Source organism: Urocitellus parryii, chromosome 12, assembly GCF_045843805.1.
Source record: "Urocitellus parryii isolate mUroPar1 chromosome 12, mUroPar1.hap1, whole genome shotgun sequence".
Taxonomy (NCBI): Eukaryota; Metazoa; Chordata; class Mammalia; order Rodentia; family Sciuridae; genus Urocitellus; species Urocitellus parryii.
The window spans coordinates 93,881,960-93,905,619 of record NC_135542.1 but is presented as its reverse complement, the minus strand read 5'-3'; the positions used below and the strand labels follow the sequence as shown (position 1 = coordinate 93,905,619).

At 37.6% G+C, this 23,660-nt stretch overlaps 1 protein-coding gene across 1 annotated transcript; it reads right to left on the bottom strand.

Annotated features, from left to right (window-relative positions):
- Window positions 1-9,368: 9,368 nt before the first annotated feature.
- Pole4 (DNA polymerase epsilon 4, accessory subunit) lies at window positions 9,369-16,622 on the bottom strand. Its single transcript, XM_026397441.2, has 4 exons — window positions 16,393-16,622; window positions 15,817-15,901; window positions 15,306-15,347; window positions 9,369-10,974 (listed from the first exon to the last, which is right to left on the bottom strand). Exons 1-4 carry the CDS (start codon window positions 16,597-16,599, stop codon window positions 10,961-10,963), a joined length of 348 nt encoding a protein of 115 aa, XP_026253226.2. The 5' UTR covers window positions 16,600-16,622; the 3' UTR covers window positions 9,369-10,960.
- Window positions 16,623-23,660: the final 7,038 nt, after the last annotated feature.

Genomic DNA, 23,660 nt, shown 5'->3' with positions numbered 1-23,660 from the left:
TATCTGGGGCAGAGGAATTACACTGGCCACTCTCAAGATGACAGAGTTTGTGAATGTTGCTCTTACAGAGAGCCACTATAGGTTTTGGGTTTTCTTTTTCATATTTTAGCTTTTGTTTTTTGATTGTTTGTTTTTAGAGCTTTCCAGAGGGGACCAATGACTGTGGGTCTCTTGGCTCAGGAGTTGCCACTTGGCTAGGTGCGTACAGACTCTCCCTCAGACCCACATATTCATTCTGCTGAGATCACACGGTCTCACAAAGAAATCCATCTTGTGGGACCCAAAATAACCCTAGGTGCTCCTAACAATTTGACAGACTCTATATCTGGTCCCCCTCAAACAAGCACCTTTGAAAATATAGCTCAAGTCCAGAGTAGCTGCCTCTCTTCACTCAACCCCAAGGCAGACAGTTCCAAAATAGCCTTTCTCCATCCTCAGGTGGGAATAAATACTGTGTTTATTTCTAAAAATACAAGGTGACAAGGTCCAGCTCTAAAGGGGACAACCTTGAAGCCCTTCTTAGGTGGCTAAGCACACCCACAATGCTCTCCGGAGAAATCTCTGAGCCCTTGCACTCCCTTATTCTTATTCCAGGGGGCTGCCAACACTGCGGATGCTCTTACTTCTTGTCTCAACCTATACAAGCTGCTATGCCCTGGGAGTACAAGGCATCTACTGTATTGTTCCCGACCTTTGGGCCTCACTGAAAAGGAAGAGGGAATGTTATCTTGTTGAAGATACACATGGCTTGGTGTAAGCCAGAAAAAGTTCTGGAAGCACTGTACAAAAAATAATTCTTAGTGATAAACGCTAGTGGGTGTAACTTAAGGACCTGGAGGAGAGGGAAATTTACCTTACATTATCTAACTTTTATTTCTTTAATTATTTTTTATAATATCATGTATTATTTTTATAATGTTATATATTACTTTAAAAACTAAACCAAATCTAGTCAATACATATTAAGACATGAGAGAGATTTATACATATCAAAACAAAAATGCCTCATTGATATAATGGTAAGTAAAATGTCAAACAGTTTCAAAGTATATTAGAAAAAAATTATCTCATTTATAATAGCATCCAAAGAGATCAAAGTCAAGACACGGGAAAAAAATCTATAAGAAGTAAACTTTAAAATTCTACTGAGGATTTTAAAAGAATAATTGAGTAGATAGAAAAGCATGCCTTGTTCTTGAAAAATTCAATAATTTATATGGTCAATTCTTCCTAAATTAAACTATAAATTTAATATGATCTCAATAAAAATGCCAATGGGTAGTGAGAATAAGCAAGTTGATATAAAGTCCATGTGAAAAAAATAAAAATGGGAGATGGAATATTCTTTAAACCCCACCAACAGAGAGTATTTTGTATTGTGCTGATAATCAAAATCATTCCAGAGATTTCTAGGCAAACAACCATTGAAACACCACTAAAAAGATAGTGAAGTAATAAACAAAAGTGTGAATCAAAAACCAAAGACAGAGAGAGGGACAGAGGAAAGATAAACAGATGCCTTGGATGGGGAAAGAGAGAACACTACAATGGTAAGGAGAGGCTTTTGCCTCTACAGACCCAGGGAAGCCTTGGGACACCAAGCAACAATGTCCTAGGGAGGGTGAGGATAAAGCAAGTGAGAGTAGATGAGCTTCTATTACAGGGCAATTAGAAACCCTCTAAAAGAGAGAGGGAGAGGGAGAAAGAAAGAAACTATCTCTACTCCCCCACCATTGATTTATTCTCTGAAGAAATAGAAATTAAAAACTAAAATGACTTTAAACCTAACATCTCGCATCTCACCAAACAAATTATAAAGTCAGCATGAAGCTAGACTTAAGATATTTTCAGACATGTAAGCACACCAGGATGGACCGGTCCAGCAGCCTTCCCTAGAACTTACTGGAGAAGTATCTCTCAAATGTTCATGAACAAATAAATCACTGAGGAATCTTATGAAACTGTCATTCTGAGTCTACTTCTCTAAAAGATCCTGCATGATTCTGATGCTACTGGCCGTGGGACTAAGAGTAACAGGATATTATAATTTTCAAGGCCCTTGAGATTTTTCCAGGGATCAATGAGGACTTTTCTAACTACATATCTATGTGAAACCAGATTATCTTCATACACTTCAACTAAAATGATACATTGCAACATACCCAACTGTCTTTTGTAAGTCAGAAATTAGAGATTTGCAAAAACAAGTACTTTTTTGTTTATATATATATATATATATATATATATATATATTACTGTTTTTCATAAAGACTGTTCCTTATGTCAATATGACAATGTGTTTTATTGTTGTTATTTTGAAATAAATTTATGAATATTTTCATGATCTCTCAACTTTATTTCCTGACATGGTAATTATGGAGAGAAATAACTACATTGACAAAAGTTCTTTGGAGTCCTCAGTAATTTTTAAGAGCATTTAAGGATCTGAAACAAAAATGCTTGAGAACTACTATACAAACAACATGCTCCAGAAGGAAAATGAAGAGTCTAGAAAATAGACTCCAATGCAGGAAAGGAGAGAGTGAAGCCTGTGATAATAGCGCTGCTAGTTTTTTCTTGCCAATGCAACAAATTACCACACATCTAGTGACTTACCTCAAGTTTGCTATCTCATAGTTTTTCCAGATCTGAGGTCTAGATACAGCATGGCTTAGTTAGTTTCTGCTTAGAGTCTCACAGGGCTAAAATCAAGATGTTGGCAGGATGGTTCCTTTCTGGAAGCTCTGAGGAGGAATCTGCTTCCGAGCTTACTCAGGTTGTTGGCTAAATTCCGTTCCACAGAGTTGTAGGATGGAGGTCCTGTTTCCTTGGAGTCAGACTCAATTTCTAGAAGCCACCTCAGTCCCTGGCTCAAGGCTCCCTTCCCTCCCGCTCAAAGCCAACAGCAGGTCAGTATTTTCCATGCTTACCCCCCACCCCGACCCCACCATATCTGACTAGCTTTTCTCTCATCCTCTTCTGATTTTAAGGGTTCATGTGATTGCATTGAACCTTTCAGAATAGTCGCCCTATTTTAAGATCAGCTGATTAGTAACTTTAATAACATCTGCAAAGTCCCCCACAATAGTACTTAGTGTTTGCATGGTCAGTGGATGGGAATCTTAGGCAATATTTAGAATTCTGCCTTCCACAATAGCAAAGGGAAATTTCCAGATAATAGCAAGGCTAGGGTCTAACCAAACCAGACTGGAGTGGGCCAACTGAGGAATATAAAAGGAATGGTTATAGTTAGGCACATGGAAAATATTACTGGTAGGCGTGATACATTGATGTTAGAGCATTTGGATAGACTTAGTAAGAGGATCATGAAAAGATATGAAAAAATAGCATGCTTATTATACTAGGGGGAAATGAGAATTTAAAATGAAAGAAGGCTCAATCCTCATGATGCCCTTTGGTTTGGCAGCAAGCAATCTTTGCATAGTCATAATAATGCAAATACTGAGTACTGATTTTACAGCAATTATCAAAATAGTTTGGTGTATCTGGTCATGGTAGATGGTAGGTGTCTTTAGCCCTGACAGAGGGAGAGAGAAAGACTAGGCAAGTCTGGGTTGTTAAACCTGAATTATAGTTTTGGACAAAACATTTCTCAAATGCTCAACAGGTCTATGTGCAGAGCTAAGTAGAATCTGACCCCAAAATTAAGACAACAAAGAAGACAGACACAATATGAAGTCTTTTCATCCTGTACCAGTCATCCATTGGATATCCTAAGTCCAAGTGAAGAGAAAAGCAGCCCTCAGGTCCCTGAAGAGTACTGAGGCAACATTATCATCATAACCCATGTGTCAGAGGTTTCATCTACAGCAAAGCTTATCAGAGTACTAATAATGTATTCCTCAGCTATGTGACCTCCAAAATTAGTGATTTTTAAGTCAATCAGGAAGCTAAAGGGTTTACTTAGTTTTTACCCTTTGTAACATTTTGCCTCTATCCCAAAGCCTATACGTAGTCACAGAACTTCCAGCAGAAAGAGCTGAACTGACTTGCCCTTTAGAATGATCAGTTATCAGCATCTCCTACTCTGAATGACATTCAGTCTCTCACAACTGTGAATTTCCCTTTTATATTTCAGAATACTAGGCAGTGCTTTCCTGGCCTCAATTGAAGAAAGGCCATCCATCCATCAGACTCAAGCTTTTAACTCCTGGTTCTCAGGACCAACTTTAATAGATGCTTCTCTTTAAGGCAGACTGTACCATTATTGTACACCTCTAGCTATATCAAACTATGAAAAAAATAAATCCTAGAGAAATCCAGTCCTTTTTTTTTTTCAATATTTATTTTTCATTTATTTTTACGTGATGCTGAGTATCGAACCCAGGGCCTTGCACGTGCTAGGTGAGCACTCTACCGCTGAGCCACAACCCCAGCCCCAATCTAATACTTTTGATAAATTTAGTGCAGTGTAATCTTATTGTCAAATCCTCCAAGGACCAAGTCTATTTAGGCCATTCTAGGCCTTTCTGGGCCCCAGGATGTATTAATAGACATTAGTTCATATCATCAAAACCTCAACTGATCCTTGTTAGCACAAAAATGCTGGTTTTCTGGAACCTCTTGGCACCTTCATTCTCAGTGGCAGTGCCAACAAAGTCGAGGGCTGCCTCTGTCTTGTGGCCAAGAATCAGCTTTTAGGCCACAGTGAGTCTCTATCTGCCTGCCCCCACCCCCCACCTCGGCTCTTAGCTAGAGGTTTCCCTGTGATCATAACCTCTCTTAGGAATTTTCTCTCCCTAATCTGTTATACCTGACATTTTTCTATATAAGGACACCCATTCTGAACTGCAGGCATTTTCACTTTCACAAACTGCTTCATGAAATCACTGTGGTTCATGTCACCAGCAATTAAGAGTGACATTAGGTGAAAAACTAATTTAGCTTCTTGCTTTTAGCATGCAACCATGTAATAACAGTGAAAACAAGAATCCAGAAATTCTAAAATTTTCATCCAGCATTCACCCAATGAATATTTTATTATTTCAAAGCATGGAAGGCAAGTAAGAAATATTGCTGCCCGTTGTTCTGAAATACAGTTTCACAGTTTATCTTGAAATGGTATACATTTCTTTAAGATGCATTGAGAGTCTTTAGAGAATTCATTATCTTTACCTGTGCAATTTAAAAAGCCAAATGGTGATCTGTTTCATGATGTCTCCTGTGTGACATCCCTGAAATGAGGACACATTATTTCTATAACTCTCACTCCCTGCAGTTTCCTGGTCTATCTCTATTTATCTTCTCTAATAAGGTAAAAATGTGCTCATTATCAGCTCATCAGGAAAACACCATGAGCTGACCAGGGTCTTTTTAAAAGCGTGGGTTTTTTTTCCGTTTGTGATACTGGACTCTATTAGGAAGTTGGGAACAAAGCACAAGGGACATGTTGTCTTTGGTAAAAGCTCACCAGCAGTCTTTCATTGCAGCATTAATAATCCCAGTGAAACTGTCTCAAACTAAGAAACATGGGATTGTTAGCACATTAAAATGAACCTTCTTCTTAGAAATGAACACTCATTAGCCAATGTCTGACATTCATTGTCCAATGTACAAACATGTCTACCCATTTACAATATTTCCCTATAAGTGTTTGAAACAGCCATTACTTTCTTTTTTCTTTCCCTTCAATTTCTCTAATTTCTTTAATCCAGGTCACTTACAAAGCTTTCTTTCTAGAAATTCCTATGACAAATAGTTCTTCATTTCCATATAAACTTCATAGGCAATGAAAACGGTCAGTGTCTACACATATTTTTGTATTATGTCATGAACATGCTCTACTCCATTTGGAGGCACCTTTCAAGAAACACCAGTCAGGGGCCAGTTCTTCTATGGGTGGGTGGTTCTGCATATTGACCCCTTTCCAATTGCAACAGCTCTTTCAGTCATTGTGAGGAACCAAAAATGCCAGCATAGTAAAGGGGATCAGACTATGTCATCCCCAAAGGGGTTCAGACTATGTCACCCCCAAACGTGTCCTCCTGGCACTCATTTCTTAAAGCTTTTGTTCTATAGGTGACTCACACTAGAATAGGAAAGTCTGGGATGCTCAGTAAGCATTGTTGAAGGCCAAGACAACCCATAACAAAAGCTACAATAACAATGTTGTTAGCTTTCCCTGGTTGTAACAAATACTTGTGATATACTTCCTATCAATTCCGGAATCTTCTGTCATTCCTATTCACTACTTTTTAAAGCTTATAGCATTTCAATCTGCCCTATTCCTTAATTCATTACTGCAGTGAAATATTTTGCTAATGGACACAAACTCAGTGGGAGGGAATTGTTCATTTTACACAGTAGGCATTAGGGAATGGAGATTCTGTGGTACATCACATACCATCCCGAAACAAATATAGTATTCATACCCACAATGAAGACCCCAAGTCACCTAAATTTTATAGACCTGGTTGGGAAAACCAGATTCCTACGAAAAGAAGGAAAGAACATGAACATAAAACCCTAAAGAGTATTTTAAAAATCCAAGATGGAGAACATAGTCACAAAAATAAAGGAGCTTTAAGTGCTGACATTTCAGAGCTATTTAGCCTTAAGTAAGAAATGTCACATCTCTGATCAGATACAAAGAAGGAACACAAACAAATTTTAAAATTTTCTACTTTTTGGTATGACTTATTCTTTTACAATATTAGGCCTTTGTACTTTTTACATCAGGTTTTGGTAACATGCCTTTCCCCATCCCAAGTATGCATTATGTTACCAGTAAATTCTATTCTAGTGCTCCCAGCCAGATAGAATGGGAATGCCCAGTCCCTTTCTGATCCATTAACCCTTGACTGAGAAACACACTGAGACAGGACAGCACAAGAGTTTCTAACCACAAAGGAAGTTCTGCTGCTCCAGAGTTTACAAGGAAATATAAAAAAGCAAGTAGTCCCCTAGAAACGCAGATGCCTCATGAAGTCTTCTCTCCAACAGAGCTGAATACAGTTAAGAATTAGTCATAGGATTTAAAAAAAAAAAAAAAGTGTTGCTGGACTGGAAGAAAATATAATGTATCTGACAAATGCAAATTAAAATCACAGTGAGATATCAATAGCCTTTAAAGCGGCTCCACTTTTTAATTTCTGAAAGTTAATACCAAGCGTTGGTAAGGATTCAAAACAACTGATATCCTCAAACATTGCAGGTGGAAAATGGTATGCCCACTTTGGAAAACAGTTGGACATTTCTTTTATAAACATACTTTTACAATAAGATCCCACTCATTCCTATATATTTACCCAAGAAAATTAATGTTTACACAAAAACCTAAAGGCAAATGTTTATAGCTTTATTCATTCTCAAAAGCTGGAAATAACCCAAATGCTCAATTGGGGAATGAAGAGATTATTATATACATTTGATATAATGAAATGAACTCAGGAACAAACTACTGGTACACCAAAGTGGACGAATCTCAAATGCATTATGCTAAATTAAAGAAGCCAGATACAAAAGGATATAGACTGTATGACTAAATTTATTTGATATCCAATTTATATAACATTCACAACATATACATTGTGAAATGACATTCTGGAGGAAGCAAAACTAGTAGAGACAATAAGTAGATCAGTGGTTCCAGTGCTAGGATTGGTGGGAGGAGTTGATCACAAAGGAGTGGCATGAGGATTTTTTTGTTGTTCTTTGTGAAGGTGATTATATGCATTTATTACAACTCATAGTGAATGTACACTAAAAGGGATGAATTTTGCTGGAAAAAAGCTCATAAAATAAAAGTCACACAGAACAAATTTTAACTCACTCAACTGATAAGAAAAATCTCACAGTGGGCAAGTGATTATCTGAATTAGAGTAGCAGGATAAGAACAAAACCTCCTGACTCCCAGTTTTTTTTACCCTCTCAGTACAAAATGTGCCACATTAATTTTCTATTGCTGCCATAATAAATCACAAGTATAGCTGCAAAACATTCAATTATTGTCTCACAATTCTGAAGGTCAGAAGACTGACACAGGCTGCTAGATTCTCTGTTCAGGGTCTCATGAGGCACAAGTGAAGATGTTGGCTGGCCTGGGCTCTTTTTTATCTGAAATCTTTAGGGGAAAATCCATTTCCAAGACCATTAAAGTGCCTGGCAGAATCCAGTTCCATACAGTTGAGGGCCTGAGGTGGTTTCTGTGCTGGCCATTATTCTCAACTTCTAAAGGTGCTCACATTTCTTGGCTTATGGCCCCCTGTATCTTCAAAGCCAGCAAAGCAACTACAGGTCACATTCTTTTCTATTCTCAGCCAGAAGAAACTGCTTAAGGGATCACATGATTAAGCCTGCCCAGACAATTCAGGATAATCTATTTTAAAATCAACTGATTAATAATCTTAGTTATATCTGCAACATCTTTTTTGCCCTGTAACATAACATTACAGGCATGACACCAGGGAAGGGGGGCATGAAGGTAAAGGGGGCCAAGACTTTACCTACCACATACATTTTACACAAGGACCTAGTACACAAACATACATGCAATGAAAATTAAAATACTTAGTTACTTACTAAATTCAACACCTGATGCTAATTTTAAATGAACAAATAACATTGTTTTTAATTACATATATGATGTTTTGAAGTACGTGACATGGTTAAATCTAGCTAATTTTAAAATGCATTACTTACTTTTTGGTGACGGCATCTAACATCTTGTCTATATTTTTCAATATGGTATGTCAACGTAACAATCAGTCAGTCACCTTGCTATATTAAAAAATGCTGGTGGCAACACACTATATTGATTTCATGTCCCACTATTGAGCTGCAACCTATATTTTAATTTACCTTGAGAAAAGGTCAGCATGCCCTTGTAAACTCCCATTTACCATAATAAGAGGCATACAGACAGGCCTCCAAGGTCTGTAAAACATCCAAAATTATATGCAAAGTTATGGAGCTACTAATGACAAGACAGATAGACAAACCCAGGCAGGGGCACAATCTAGGATACTTGGCCAGAATTAGTCAAGAATGTCAAAGCAGTAAAAAAAAAAAAAAAAAATTAAAAAACTGAGAAAAGACTAGACACTGTCAGAAACCAGTGAGTAGGAAACATGACAAGTAAATGCAATATAGTATCTTGGTTTGGATCTTGGAATGGGAAAATTAGTGAAATCCTAAAAACTATGAGTGCAGTTAATAGTGATCCATAAATGCCATTTCTTAACAAATGTACCTAGTAACCTTAAGATGCTAGCAATGGGGGAACTAGGTATGGGATGTGCAAGAACTTTCTGGGAATCATCTTATTCTGAAATGAAGTTTATTTTTTTTTTTTAATGTTATAGGACTGAGCATCTCATTGTTACTCTAGGGGGAAGATCCTGTGGACTTTGTATTTTTTTTTTTTTTTTTTTTTAGTACTGGGGATTGAACCCAGGGACACTTAACCACTGAGCCACATCCCCAGCCCTTTTCATATTTTATTTTGGGCTTGCCAAGGTTCTCAGGACCTCACTAAATTGCTGAGACTAGCTTTGAACTTGTGATCCTCCTGCCTCAGTTTCTCCATCGAAGGGATTACAGACTCGCACCACCACACCCAGCCCTGGACTTTGTATCTTAAAAGTGGTCCACAACCAGAAATACTCAAGAACTGCTCTCCAAGGTTTCTTGCTGCTTCCCTTAATCACTGCTTTCTAGTCCTCTGCCTGCTTCCTATGTCACTCACACTTTCTCACAAAAATAAAAAATTTAGCCAGTGACTAAGGGAGACAGGAAAGAGGAGTTACTGTTTAATGGGTATCTAATGGGTATCAAGTTTCAGTTTACTTTTTTTCACTTTTTGATCTCAGCCGTTATTAAGAATTGGAAACAGAATCTAAGAATACAAGCTACACAATTTAAAGGAATTTAAACACCCACTATGTTAACATCTTTCTAAGGGAAAGTTCTACATTTGCAAAAAATAAATAAAACCTTCACCATACTGTTTCCCCTGTTTCTCCCCACCCAAAGTGTCAGCAATTCTGGAGGATAGTGGTAAGGGTAGTACAACAATATATTTAATGCCACTGAGCTAAATACATTTAAAAATGGTTAAAACAGTAAATTTTATATTATGTATACTTTACCACAATTTTTATAAAAGGTACTGATACATGGACAAATCTTAAAAAAAATAAACAAAAACAATCTACATGAACAATAATGTAGTTATCATACTAATGATCTAATATAACCTATTGGTATAAATAAACATGACCGCTTGAAAGAAAAAAAAGAAAAAAAAATCTACATGAAAAATGCCAGACACAAAAGCACAAAAGCCTTCATATTATGTGATTCCATTCATTTGAAAATGTTCAAAAATTCATTGGTGATAGTTGCACATCATCTGTGACTATACTAAAAACCAATGAATTATGCACTTTGGTGAACTGTTTATGAATTATTTCTCAATTAAAAAATTTAACTAGTTTCAATCTATGACTACTAAAGACAAATACTATTCTATAAATTCTGGAACCACATTATGGTGCCACATTGAACAAAGAACAAAAATAATGAAAGGACTGTGGTTTAAAATGGCTGGCAGGGAAGATCAGGAAGGTCTGTACCAGGGCATGGTGGCTTTCCAATCACAGGGCAAGAACAAAGGCAAGATCATGGAACACACTAGAATGAAGCTGATCAAAGACCTTTATTCTGGTCCTCATCATTCATTAAGCCACCTATGCAAACAATTTCTTCATCTCTGCCCCAAGCAGCAACAGCTGCATCCAGGGCTAAAGTGGAAGACATAAGTAGTGGAAGACCTTATAAAGAAAAGTTATCAGGTAAGAGCTCTGCATATCCCGGCTTAAGTAAAGGTAGAGCAGGAAGATGTGCACATGTGCAGAGATTCTGTTCTTCAAAGCTGAGGCCTACAGAGAGGCAAGCTGAAGAATGCAGTGAAGGCTCAAAAACTGTCCAGCTCAGCAATCAATCCAAAGTACCTAAAAATACAAAGAGCAATATGTAAAGCAAGGTACCTCGAAAGCGGGATTAGTGTAACAAACTGAGCAAAGTTAAAATAGAAAGGATGTTGATATAAGCAGCAATTCTAATTTTGAAGAATATCTATCCAAAAGCTCCTCAGGGAAAAATATGATATTAAAGAGGGTGGGCAGTTGGAAATTAAGCATACCAACCTAGAGAATTAGAATTAGGTAGGTAAGGTTTAAGAAATTGTTGTGTAACTAAACATACAGGAAAACCATACAAGGAGTAAGTGACATAAAATAAATGACATAAGCTAAAAGAGTTTATAATCTTTTAGATAGTTCCAGCTTAAGATGTAGGACCAAGCCCATAAATTTATATGCGCTGCCACCCAAAATTACATTCAAAAGGAAAAAAACGTTTAAAAAAGGTATAAATCTACAATAAGGAACAGGGGCCTATGGGCAGTTAACAGATTCCAACAACAACAACAACAACAACAACAAAAAGTGAATTATCAAAATCTGCCTGAAGCAAGTTTATAAATAGAGGAGAGAAAAATGAACCCAGAAGGAACACAGAGGGGGCTGCAGCTGAAGAGGAAGCCCATCTGCCTAGAACCATAGGGAGGATCTAGACTCAGTCATCAAGAATTATAAAAGACCAGAGAGGAAAATGAGACAATGACCCATGTTTCTCTATCACAAACTATTGCCCCCACATGTCTCTCATAACTTTTTCTATGTGGTGAAGACATTTACACCTAACTTGGATGGGAGAAGCACAGGGCTCTCTTTAAGAGCCAGACAGACCATCAGGAGACACTAGAGCTCCTCTAACAACACTGCTCCCACAACAGAGCATTCTGTATACTGGCCTTTGGAAGCCCCAGGTTAACATCTGACCACAACCCTGCTCATCCTAAAGCAAAGCTGCCAGGCAACAACCATCCCCACTACACTACACACAGCTTCCAGTCTCCACATTCTTTCACTCTTAAAAAGAATAAACATCACTGAGAATTTAAAGAAATCCTACACAAATAAAAGAGACCAAAATTTACTTTAAAAGTTCTAGCATAAAACAGATAACTCAAGGCAAAGAACATAGTAAAAACAAGCCAGAAACACCTCTAATTTAAAAAGATAATAGCCTGCTTTTGACAATGACAACATCTTGCTGAGACCAACTAATAAAGCTAAAATATATAAATATGTGCATGTATATATGTAACAACTGTGTGTGTGTGTGTGTGTGTGTGTGTATAAATGAGAGAAGATCTTTAAGACATTTAAAAAAATCAAGAAAAGGCAAATCTAAAATTTTCAAAAGGCAGGGAACCAATCAATAGCCAAACCCCAAAGTCTGCCTGAGTAAGGAGGACTGGTAACCCATCCTTTTTTAAGCTAGAGTCCCATAATGTTATACCCTCACAGTAACCAAAATTAAATCAGACTCCTCACAGACCTGTAGCCCAGAGGTTACGTCACCACTATGATGCAGGAATCTTTCAGTCTTAGATCTCATTAAGGAGGTACTGTACTGATAATGTTCCTAGGTGTCCTGCTGGAGCAAAGAAAATTTTTCTTTGGAGAAAGATATCACCATAAAATCTCAAATTATCAACAAATAATTTTTTCCAGTGCAATGACCACTATGTAAAGACAGTACCAAAAGAAAGAACAGATTAAAAAAAGACAAACTCAAAAAGTCTAGATATTGGATTGGACATACTACAAAGAACTTCAAAAGGCTTTGGATATTAGATGGAATATTACACATGACATACTCTATAATAAACAACTACATTCACCACTTAAATAAATGAAAGACAAGTTTCAGAGTATCCACAGAAAATCAACAAAGAGGTTTAAAGGAAATGAAAAGAACTGAAGAGAGAACCGAAAATTCCAAAACAAAAAATTACACAGAACATATCATACAAAGGCAAAATTAGGGTTGGGCTTTTATGTATGTTTAGTGAAAATCCCAGAAAAAGTGCAGAGAAAGAACAAAGCAGAGTCAATGTCTAGAGAAACTGGCTGAGAATTTCCCAGAGCATATCCATAACTTCTATCCATCAGAGTGAAATCTCAGAAAATCAAAGGCAAAGAGAAAATCTTTTTTTTTAGAGAGAGAAAGAGAATTTTTAATATTTATTTTTTAGTTTTCGGCGGACACAACATCTTTGTTTGTATGTAGTGCTGAGGATCGAACCCGGGCCGCACACACACAAGGCAAGCGCGATACGGCTTGAGCCACATCCTCAGCCCGAGAAAATCTTAAAAAGGGATAAACTACCTTCAAAAGACAAACTGTGATTTCTCAACAGAAACAATGGAAGCCAAAAAATGGTAAAAGGACAGCTAGAATTCTAAATTTAGCAGTAAAATCTTTTTGTACTTCCATTTCCCCCTCAAAAAAGAAAAAAGAAAGTTGAGAGTCAGCTCTCAGTTACCTATACCAAAGAAAGCTCTAAAGGACTTATTTGGGGGAAAAGGATTACAAATGGAGGATAAGAAATACAAAAAGATCAAAAATTGTAGTAAACATGAATAAACTCATATATTATCTGTATCATACATGAATAACAATGTCTGATGTGGGCTGATAAAGACACATGGCAATAACAGCATGTTAAGTTGAGGGATGAGGGTTTATAAATGGCATTAATGGATTCTAAGATTCCATTTTGCTGAGGATGAGGAAAAAGGTTCTAACTTTTGGCTTTGATAAATTAAGCATGCATATAGTAACTAATGAACTAATCCTAAAAGGATAGATATATACAATTTCCCAACAGATGGAAGGGAGGGAAAAAAAAGGAATAATAATACAAAAGGCAGTATAAAATAGGACAAATGAAAAGCAGAAAAAATAAGATGGGAGATTTAAGTCTATTGTTATCACTAATTAAATTAGGCATAAATGAACTAAGTGCTCCAGTTAAAGGCAAAGATTGTCAGTATGAATTTAATATCCCCAATTATACAGCGCTTACAAAGATATGGAAATGTAAAAACAAAAAGATAGGGGAAAAAACACAAACACTAAAGAAAGCTGACAAACTTTAATAACATGAGACAAAATAGACTTTAAGGCAAAAAACATTACTAGAAGTAACAATGGTAAATTTTTAAATATTAAAGGTTCTATCACGAGCAATATATAATTATTTTAAATTTGTATATTCCTAATTCCAGTCTTAAATCTATAATGAAAAATAGATCAGAACCATAAGTGAAAATATTCTTCAGTCATAGGAGACATTAATACACAACTCTCATTAATTGATACAGTAAGCAGACAAAAGAAATTCAGTAAGAATATAGAAAATATAAACTATGCAATGAGACTTGACATTGCACCCAACAACTGGAGAATACACTTTTTCTTCATACGAACCCACACACAGAATACACCAACATACTGGATTATAGAGCAACAAACGAAACTAAGAGAAATTATTTTTAAGAAAAATAGGTTGAAAAAGAGGCTGAACAAAGATCTACAAATTAAAGATTACTTAAGATCTAGGCTTGAAGCTGGCCATGGAAAGGGATCTTCAAAGACATTTAAAAGACTACAACACAGGCCTAGTGTGATATGGAGATGCAGAACACGGAATAAAAAGAATGAAATAAATGAAGAAAAGATTTCAGAAAGTAATGAAGCTTAAAGGAGGTAATGAGAACACCTTGTTAGGGTGAAGGTGGGAATGAATTGAGGGCACATGGATTCTGAAAAGCTATTCAATCAGAATACACGGATTGAAGAGTAAGACTTAGGAATTCAGTAGAAGAAACAGCTGAGAAAGCAGTTAAAATGCAGTACTTCAAGTATTTCCTATTTTGATGACAAGATTTAGTTAGTACAAGAGTTAACCTAAAATTCCTAAGAAAAAATAGTTACACAAAGTACAGAATCTCAATGCATAATAATCAGTACATACAGATTGCTAAAGAAGAAAATGGACAGAATGTTGGCAATTGTTCCTGATGGCTAATGTTATGATGAGGGAACAAAATTTCTATTTATTTATATTTAGGGATGGAAAACACAAGCAGGTATAAAACTTTCCAATTCATCTGAGTCCACCATGTGTCTTCATATTTCCTCTCCCTTCTTTATGGTTAGCAGTTCTCCAGAAGTTCTAACTCCTCAAGGGAAACTGACTCTAAATAGAGTTAGCAAGTTTGTTTTCACTGTCCTAATAGGAAGTAAGGAGAAGAAACTATCTCTGTACAAATAAGAGAGAACCAAACATTTGTTTTTAAGAGCTGAACTCGCATCATGAGCATGGAAAAGATAGGTGGAAATGATTTTCCACTGATAAAAAGCTTACCTTCCAGAAAAGCAAATTCATCGACAGCTTCTATTGCATTATCTGAAACACAAGGAAAAGGGACACTTGACTGTAGTCATCTGGACATCAGCTCCAAATTAGCACAATCCACACAATGAAGGGGATAAGGCTTTATACAGATTTAGGCATTTATACAATATGTCCCTTGCTGTCTTGAGATTTATTCTGTTCCATCACTAAATCTTACATACTGGCTGCCTAATAGAGTAAAGTCAAGACCGGGCAAATACTGTTCAGTGAGAAGGGGAAATGGGAATCCTCCTACCATGTTGCTTTACTCTTGAATTTATTCTCTTTGCTCTGAAAGTTATCAGAGAAGAGTTTGGCAATATAGCAGGGAGTACAAGATTTGAAAACTTCGGACATGTGCAAGGGTTAGCAGCTAGACAGAGGGTCAGAAATCAAACACCTGCTTTGCCTTCTCAACCTGCAAAGGGGAAGCTTAACCCAGCCCTCCACTGTCTACTGCCAGATACTACAGAGACACTACCCAAATCTCTCCTCTGAAGGGTTTTCCTCTTTCCTTGTTGAGCACAACAGTAGGCATCTTTTGCAATGGTCTCCACAAACAGTTCCTGTCAAACAAATGAACAAAGTAAAAAAATCAACGGACTCCTGCTTTTGAAAGAAAAGAAGGTGAAGGGCTCAAGCAGGTGGGGAGGTTCTGAAACTTAAGACGGTACTGGACTTCACTAAGGTCATTCCAGTACCTCTTCCCCCCTACTCATAAATCCACCGTGTTCCTTTACTAGACTGCTACAAGTTGTATGTGAGCCAGGAGAGCTGCAAATTAAAGTTGATCTCTGCGCCCTCGTAAAGTGGTTAACAAAGCAATACAACCCATGAAGGTGCGTGACCCTCTGCTCCAGCCTTTCCTGATTACACACGCCTCAGACTGCAGCCAAACACCCCTTTCACTTTCTGGCTCAGCACACCCCGCCCAGACCCTCTTCTTCCTCCTCCCTCCCCAAATTCCGCCCAAGCCGTCCCAAGCCCCGCCCCTGGGAAGCCACGCCCCCCAGGGCCACGCGCCGCCACCCCTAGTGCCCTTGCACTCCCGCCGCACCGCGGCTCGCGCCAGAATGAAGATGGCTTCCTGTCCCGCTAGCGTCACGTCGGGGTCTGCCTTCACCAAAGCCTTCACTCGCGCCAAAGGCAGCCTCGAGAGACGAGCCCCCGGGGCACTCGTCGGAGCTTGAGCCTGTGAGGCCGCTGCCTCCCCTCCAGGCCCCTCCTCCTCCCGGGGCGCCCCGCTTCCAGCCGCTGCCGCCATCCCGGCCCTGAGCGTGCTGCGCGCGGCCGCCGACTGTGAGCGCGCATGCGGCGCCGGCCCCTTTCCCGCGCGGGCTGGGGGCCACGCCCTCTTCGGACGCGTGGCTCCGCCCCTACGCGGCGAGGCGTGCCCGGAAGCCCAGCGGGCAAGGTTGTAAAACTGGTACCTGTGCGGTTCCTTTCCACCCACGTGATGGCTGTATTTCACCAGCTGTTCCTGGTGACCCTTCGACCACCTCCGGTTTAGAAGCGCCCAGGAACCGACCTTTTAGTCGAGTTAACTTGGCTGTGCCAGGCTGGTGCTGGGAGGAGCGCCCTGGGGTGGAGGAACCCAGCCCCATCCTGGAGGTCTGGACATGCTCTGGTGGCGTAGGAGGGTGCAAACCCTAGACCAACTTGCAGGAGAGATCCAGCCTTAGTCGTTCTTGAAGGAGAGGTAGGACTTTTGCAGGCAGAAGTGGAAGAAGTGCAGTCCAGGCAGAGGAAACCACAAGAAGGTCTGGAGGCCGGAAAGTATGATGTTGAGGCAGTCACAGGCACCCACGTTTGTTCAGAGATTGCATCAGATCACTGGGTCCCCTTGTACTAAAAAATAATAATAATGATCCAAAAAGCTTTTGTTCCTGTAGGTTATGCCAATATTTATTGTATGAGAATTTCATAATATTTTAGTACTTTACACGATGACATAAATAACATTTTTATGACAAGTAACTTTGAAAATGAAAAATTTAGTGGGAAGTTTCTAATGTCCAGCCTAATAGAAGACAACCGGGTCATCTAGCTGCTTATATATATTAATAGTATCCATTTTTTAATAGCTCTGAGAAGCTACTGCATCTCCTTGAGAAAGAAAGGAAAAGGCAAATAACCTCTTAGTATTAAGAAATAGTTTTTGGCTTCACCCCTGAAAAGGATGTCCAAGAAATCCCCTCTCCACCCCCCTGCAGGTTCTCATACCATACTTCAAGATCTGGTAACACAGGAATATTTAATATTTGCAATAAAAGTTTTATGTCATAATAAATAAAGCTCACTTTTTGGAGCACTATGTGTGTAGTTCAAAGTGCTTAACATTTATGTAAATCACATAATGTTCATGGTACCCTATTGAGATATTATTTTAATTTTGTTTTGTAGTTCAGGAAATTGAGGCACAAAATGCTTAATAATTCACCCACAGAAACTGCAAATTGGTGCTACCAATCTGGAAAGCACTATGGAGATTCCTCAGAAAACCTGGAATGGAATCACCATTTGACCCAGCTATTCCACTCCTTGGTTTATACCCAAAGGACTAAAAATCAGCATACTACAGCGACACAGCCAAATCAATGTTTATAGCAGCTCAATTCACAATAACTAAACTATGGAACCAACCTAGATAACCTTCAGTAGATGAGTGGGTAAAGAAAATGTGGTATATACACACAATGGAATATTACCCAGCCTTGAAGAAAAATGAAATTATGGCATTTACCATAATAGGTGGAACTGGAGAATACCATGCTAAAAGAAAGAAGCCAATCCCAAAGAACCAAAGGCTGAATGTTTTCTCTGATATGCAGATGCTAATTTACAATGGGCGGAGGGTGGTGAAAATAAAGGTATTGGACTAGACAGAGGGAAGTGAAAGGGGGGGGGGCATTGGGGTAGGAATGAAAGTAGAATAAATCACACATTACCCTATGTGCACATATAATTATATGTACAACCAGATGAACAAGAAGTTATACTCCAATTATGTATGATGTGTCAAAATGCATTCTACTTTCATGTATAAGTAATTAGAACAAATAAAATAATTATTAAAATAAAAAATAATTCACCTACAGAAAGATGTGAAGCCAAGAAGTGAGGAAGTAATGAAGCCAAGATAACATTTGGAATCAGTTCCAGGATTATGTGGTAAACTTTGCTGGATTAACACAGGCTACACTACAGCAGAATGTTAGTCTTCACCCAAAATTAAAATCTTTAGTACGGTATGAGTCACCAACATTTAACCAAAACTTCTTTTAGAACCTCAGATCTGAAGGAGGCTGAGGCAGGAGGATCGAAAGTTCAAAGCCAGCCTCAGCAAAAGCGAAGTGCTGAGCAACTCAGTGAGACCCTGTCTCTAAATAAAATACAAAATAGGGCTGAGGATGTGGCCCAGTGGTCAAGTGCCCCTGAGTTCAATCCCCGGTTAAAAAAAAAAAAGTTCTGAATTCTCTTCAGTTCACATTTAAGAAAAAGAAAAGGGAGAAAATAAAGATACAAAGGAAAAGTTTACTTTTAATTCAGTGTTTTAAATTACTTAGGCAATGATTTCTGACCTTTTCACCCCACCTTTGACTGAAATAATATATTGTCTAGAAGGTTTTCCACAATGGGCTCCTTCCAATCTCTCCAGCTCTATTTCATACAACTTCCCTATCCTCTCTGCACCTGAACCACATCCTATTTTTCCAGGAAAGTTTTTCTCACTTTCCTGCAAATTCATCCTGTCTCTTTGTGGAGGCTTTCCACCACCAACCCACCCTTCCACAGGTGAGGTTACATTCTTCATACTACAGGGCTCTGTCCTTCTTAGAACTGATCACAGTTATAATCCTACATTTCCCTGTGTGATTATTAGATCAATGTTTGTCTCCTCTTCCTTCACCTCCAAATCAAAACCTCCATAAAGAAGGTATTCCTGGGGGCTGGGGTTGTGGCTCAGTGGTAGAGAATTAGCCTAGTACATGTTGAGGCCCTGGGTTTGATCCTCAGCACCACATAAAAATAAATTAAAAAATAAAAGTACAATACCTTTGTGTCCAACTACAACTAAAAAATTATAAAGAAAGAAGGTGTTCCCGTCTGATTTTGCTCATTGAGTCTTCAGTCTGGTACAGTATCTGGCACTTAGTAGGTGCTCAATACATATTTACTGGATGAATGAGTCATTAACAGTGACTCACCTGGACTTGATGTCTCCTAAAAAAAAAAAAAAAAAGCCTGTTAGAATTGTTATTTGAAAATGCCTACTAAGAGCCTCTAGTAATTCCTATAATGGGTTCGTCCTTCCCTCAATCCTTAGAATCACCCCCTTGAACAATTAATTTAGCATTTTCTTACTTATTTTGTTTACTTTGATGGAGGGGAAAGGTAAAAGCATGAAAGAAAGAAAAATATCTTTTATAACTTAAAAAACAGAAAATAAGATAGATGCTTGTTATGACACCTTTGGGTCATTTTCTTTGTTTGTTTAGTCTCCTTGAATTTGCCCCACACTCTCATCTGTGGAATCTGGTGTTTTTTGGAAAAGTTTATGAGCAACCAGGAGTAGCAATCATGAAGAGCCAAACACTATCTTAAATCACTTCCAAAAAATTCCTTTTTAGTTCAGTGGTCAAGAAGATTGGATTTTCTTATTCTCGAGAAATAATAGAATTATTGTGAAGTATATGTAGTATTTAAGAAGTGTTCAAAAGAGAGTATAAGAATTAAGGAAGTAGTAAATGTCAAGTTGTGTGATGTTTCAGTTATGAATTAAACTGTTATATAGAAATATTTACCACATAAACAGTGTTAAGTATCATTTATTATCCCACCAGTGTTTATAATTAGAAGCACTTTTATGTTAAGCTTAATTCCATGAGGCTTATTATGATTATTTTTGAACAAATTTAACTTTGAAATTGTTCTTGTAGAATACCTATCCAAGCTCTTTCACCCCATCATGGGTCATGACATCTAGACTAAGGCCATGAAATTCAGGGATTTGTGAACCACAGCTATGATCACTTTGCCCAGCACTGGAAGCTCCTAAGAGGCTGAGAGAATGCTGGTGGCATGCATCATTACAAGACCACAAAGAACACTCTGGTCACTTGGAAGAGCAGCATGAAGTTTTACCTCCTGAAAAAGAACCAGAATTTCTCTGTCAACATACTGTAGATCCTTGGTGAAGCAGACAAGAGTTAATGCTGCTGAAACAATAGTCGCCATCTTTGATGGATGCAGCCAGTCTACCACAAAGTGAGAAGAAATCTCATGAAGCATTCAGTAACTGTGAAGGTTCTTAAACAGAAGACCTAAGGAGAAGTTCAAGGATATGGGACAGCCTCTGTGCTAGTGATCAAATAGAGGTAGTATTCATTAAACATTATAAGTTCTTTTCAGAAACAGAGAAAGGAGAGAAGGAGAAAGTTTTCCAGGGAAGGAGAGAGGAAGGAGAAAAACTATAAATAAGCAGTAAATTTATTCCTACTGTGAATCAGGCCTGACTTCCCACTAACATTATTTTTAGAAGTTGGATTTATTGGTCATGCTGATACAATTTAATAATTTTCTATAAGGGCACGACACCTGGTTCAAATCTTTCAAAATCTTATTCAAAATCTTTCTTCTGATTCAATCTGTAGTAAGAAGCCATCCATCTCTACTATACACAAATGCAGCATTCTCAAAGAGAACTTTGAAATTCACCCCTTTACTAGTTCCTGTCCTCTAGAGTAGAGGACTAGGACCAAATGGAACTCAAACAGACATTAGGAGTAAGGGCTGGGTAGCAATTTTGTATCAGGCAATCAATCATTAGTACACTATTGTGATAGCTTCAAATTATGTCCATAAATTCTTTGACAATCCTATTTCAAAAAGTGGAGTCTGAAATCCCTCCCCTCAAGTGTATGCTGGACTCCATGACTAACTTTTAATAATAGATAATATGGAGAAGTGACCTGTATGCCCTTCAAGATTAGATCATAAAAGACATAGTACATAAGAAGACTACAAGAGCTAATATATGAGTTCAACAAGGTTGCAAGATTCAGGATCAATATGAAAAATCAATTGTATTTTTAAACAACAGAAATGAACAGTCCAAATTTTAAGAAAATAATTCTATTTAAAATCACATCAAACAAAAAATTATTAAAAATGAATTTAACCAATCAAGTGCAAAATCTGCACACTATAAAAGATCATTGGAGGAATTTAAAGAACATCAAATAACTTGGAAGATACCCTATGTTCGTGAATTGGAAGACAATACTGTATAAATCGATCTAAGATTCAGTACGATCTCTATCAGAATCCCATCTTGCTGTTTTCACAGAAATTGCCAATCTGATCCTAAAATCCATATGTAAATGCAAGAAAACTAGAAAAGCCAAAACAATTTTGAAGAGGAAGAACAAAGTCAGAGGATTCACACATGTCAATTTCAAAACTCACTACAAAGCTAGAATAATAAAGACTGGGCAGTATTGGCTTAAGGACAAGTATATAGATGAATGGAATGAAAATGAAAGCCCAGAAATAAACTTACACATTTATGATGATTGACTTTCAACAAGGGCACCAAGACAATTCGATGAGCAATGCATAATCTTTTCAACAAATTGCGATAGTGCAGCTGAATAACCAAATGCAAAAGAATGAAGTTGGGTCCTTACCCTACACCATGTACAAAAATTAACTCAAAATGAATCAAAGACCTGAAGAGAAGACCACAACTATAAAATTCTCAGAAGAAAACATGGGTATAAATTTTATGACTTTGTATTTGGCAAAGAACCCTTAGACAAAAGCATCAAAAGCATAAGAAACAAGAAAAAACAGATAAATTGGACTTCATCAACATTTTTAAATTTGTGCTTCAATGATTCTATTGAAAAGATGAAAAGACAAAATATTTGAAAAATCATGTATTTGATAAAGGACTTGTACCTAGAATAGGATATTGGTTAAAAATAAACAGCTAATATAATAATAGAAAGACAACCCAATTTAAGAATGGGCACAGGATTTGTGTAGACATTTCTCCAAAGAAGATATACAAATGGCCAATAAGTATATTAAAAGATGCTGAATATCATTATTAATTAGAAAAGGAAAATTCAAGTCAAAAACCACAATGAAATACCACTTCTCACTAAGATGGCTATAACAGCAATAAAGAGAGAGAGAGAGAGAGAGAGAGAGAGAGAGAGAGAGAGAGAGAGAGAGAAACTATTGGTGAGTATATGGAGAAATTGGAACTCTCATATATTTCTGGTTAAAATGTAAGCAGTGCAGCTACTTTGGAAAATAGATGGGCAGTTCCTTTAAAAGTTTAACAGAGTTACCATATGACCCATCAATTCCACCCCTAGGTATATGCCCAAGAAAACTTAAAACATATGTCTGAGTAAAAACTTGTACACAAATATTCTTAGCAACATTCTTTATAATGTACAAAAGTAGAAACAACCCAACTGTCCATCAACTTATGAACAGATGAACCAAGTGTGGTCTATCCATACAACATAATATTGTTAGGCCATAAAAGGAATGAAGCACTGATACAAGTTGCAAAATGATGAACCTTGAGAACATGCTAAGTGAAAGAAGCCAGACACAGAAGACCACATATCACATAGGCAAACTCATTAAGACAAAAAGTAAATTGGTGGTTGTCAGGTGCTGTGGGGAGGGAAAAATGAGAAGTGACTGTCAGTGGATATGGAGTTTCTCTTGGGGGATAATGAAAATATGCACAAATTAGTGGTAATTATTGCACAACCTTGTAAATATCCTAAAGGCCACTGAGTTTACACTTTAAAAGAATGAATGTTTTGATATGTGAATTCTATTTCAAAATTTTAAAAACTATTATTTAAAAAGGCACTACTGATTCCTTTCTCTCCTCTCCTCCCCCCTGTCCTTCCTCCCTCCTTTCCTCCCTTCCTCTTCTATCACTCACTGTAGGAGAAATTAGCTGCCATATTAAGGACACTCAAATAGCACTATGGAGACATATGTGTGAAAAAATTGAAGCCTCCTATAGGTAAACAGCAAGAGAACTGAACCTTTCAGATAACAACCATGAGAATGAGCTGTCTTAGAAACGTATCCTCCAACCCTTGCTGACTAAGATGACTGTATTAGGAAAGACTAAGATCTTTACTGCAATATCATGAGAGACCCTGAGCCAGAACTACCCAGTTAGGCCACTCTCAAATTGTGAACTCATAGAAACTGTAAGATGATACATACATGTTGATTGTTTTAAGCTACTAAGCCTGGGGACAATTGTCATGCAGCAACAGA

What these genes read in the sequence shown, in the direction of transcription:
- Pole4 (XM_026397441.2), bottom strand. Translation starts at nt 16,599, where the DNA reads ATGGCGGCAGCGGCTGGAAGCGGGGCGCCCCGGGAGGAGGAGGGGCCT. An exon ending in TCATTCTGGCGCGAGCCGCG is followed by an intron (nt 15,902 to 16,392) that starts GTGCGGCGGGAG and finishes TTTGTTTGACAG; the next exon opens with GAACTGTTTGTGGAGACCAT. An exon ending in CCTTCAGAGGAGAGATTTGG is followed by an intron (nt 15,348 to 15,816) that starts GTAGTGTCTCTG and finishes CTTGTGTTTCAG; the next exon opens with ATAATGCAATAGAAGCTGTC.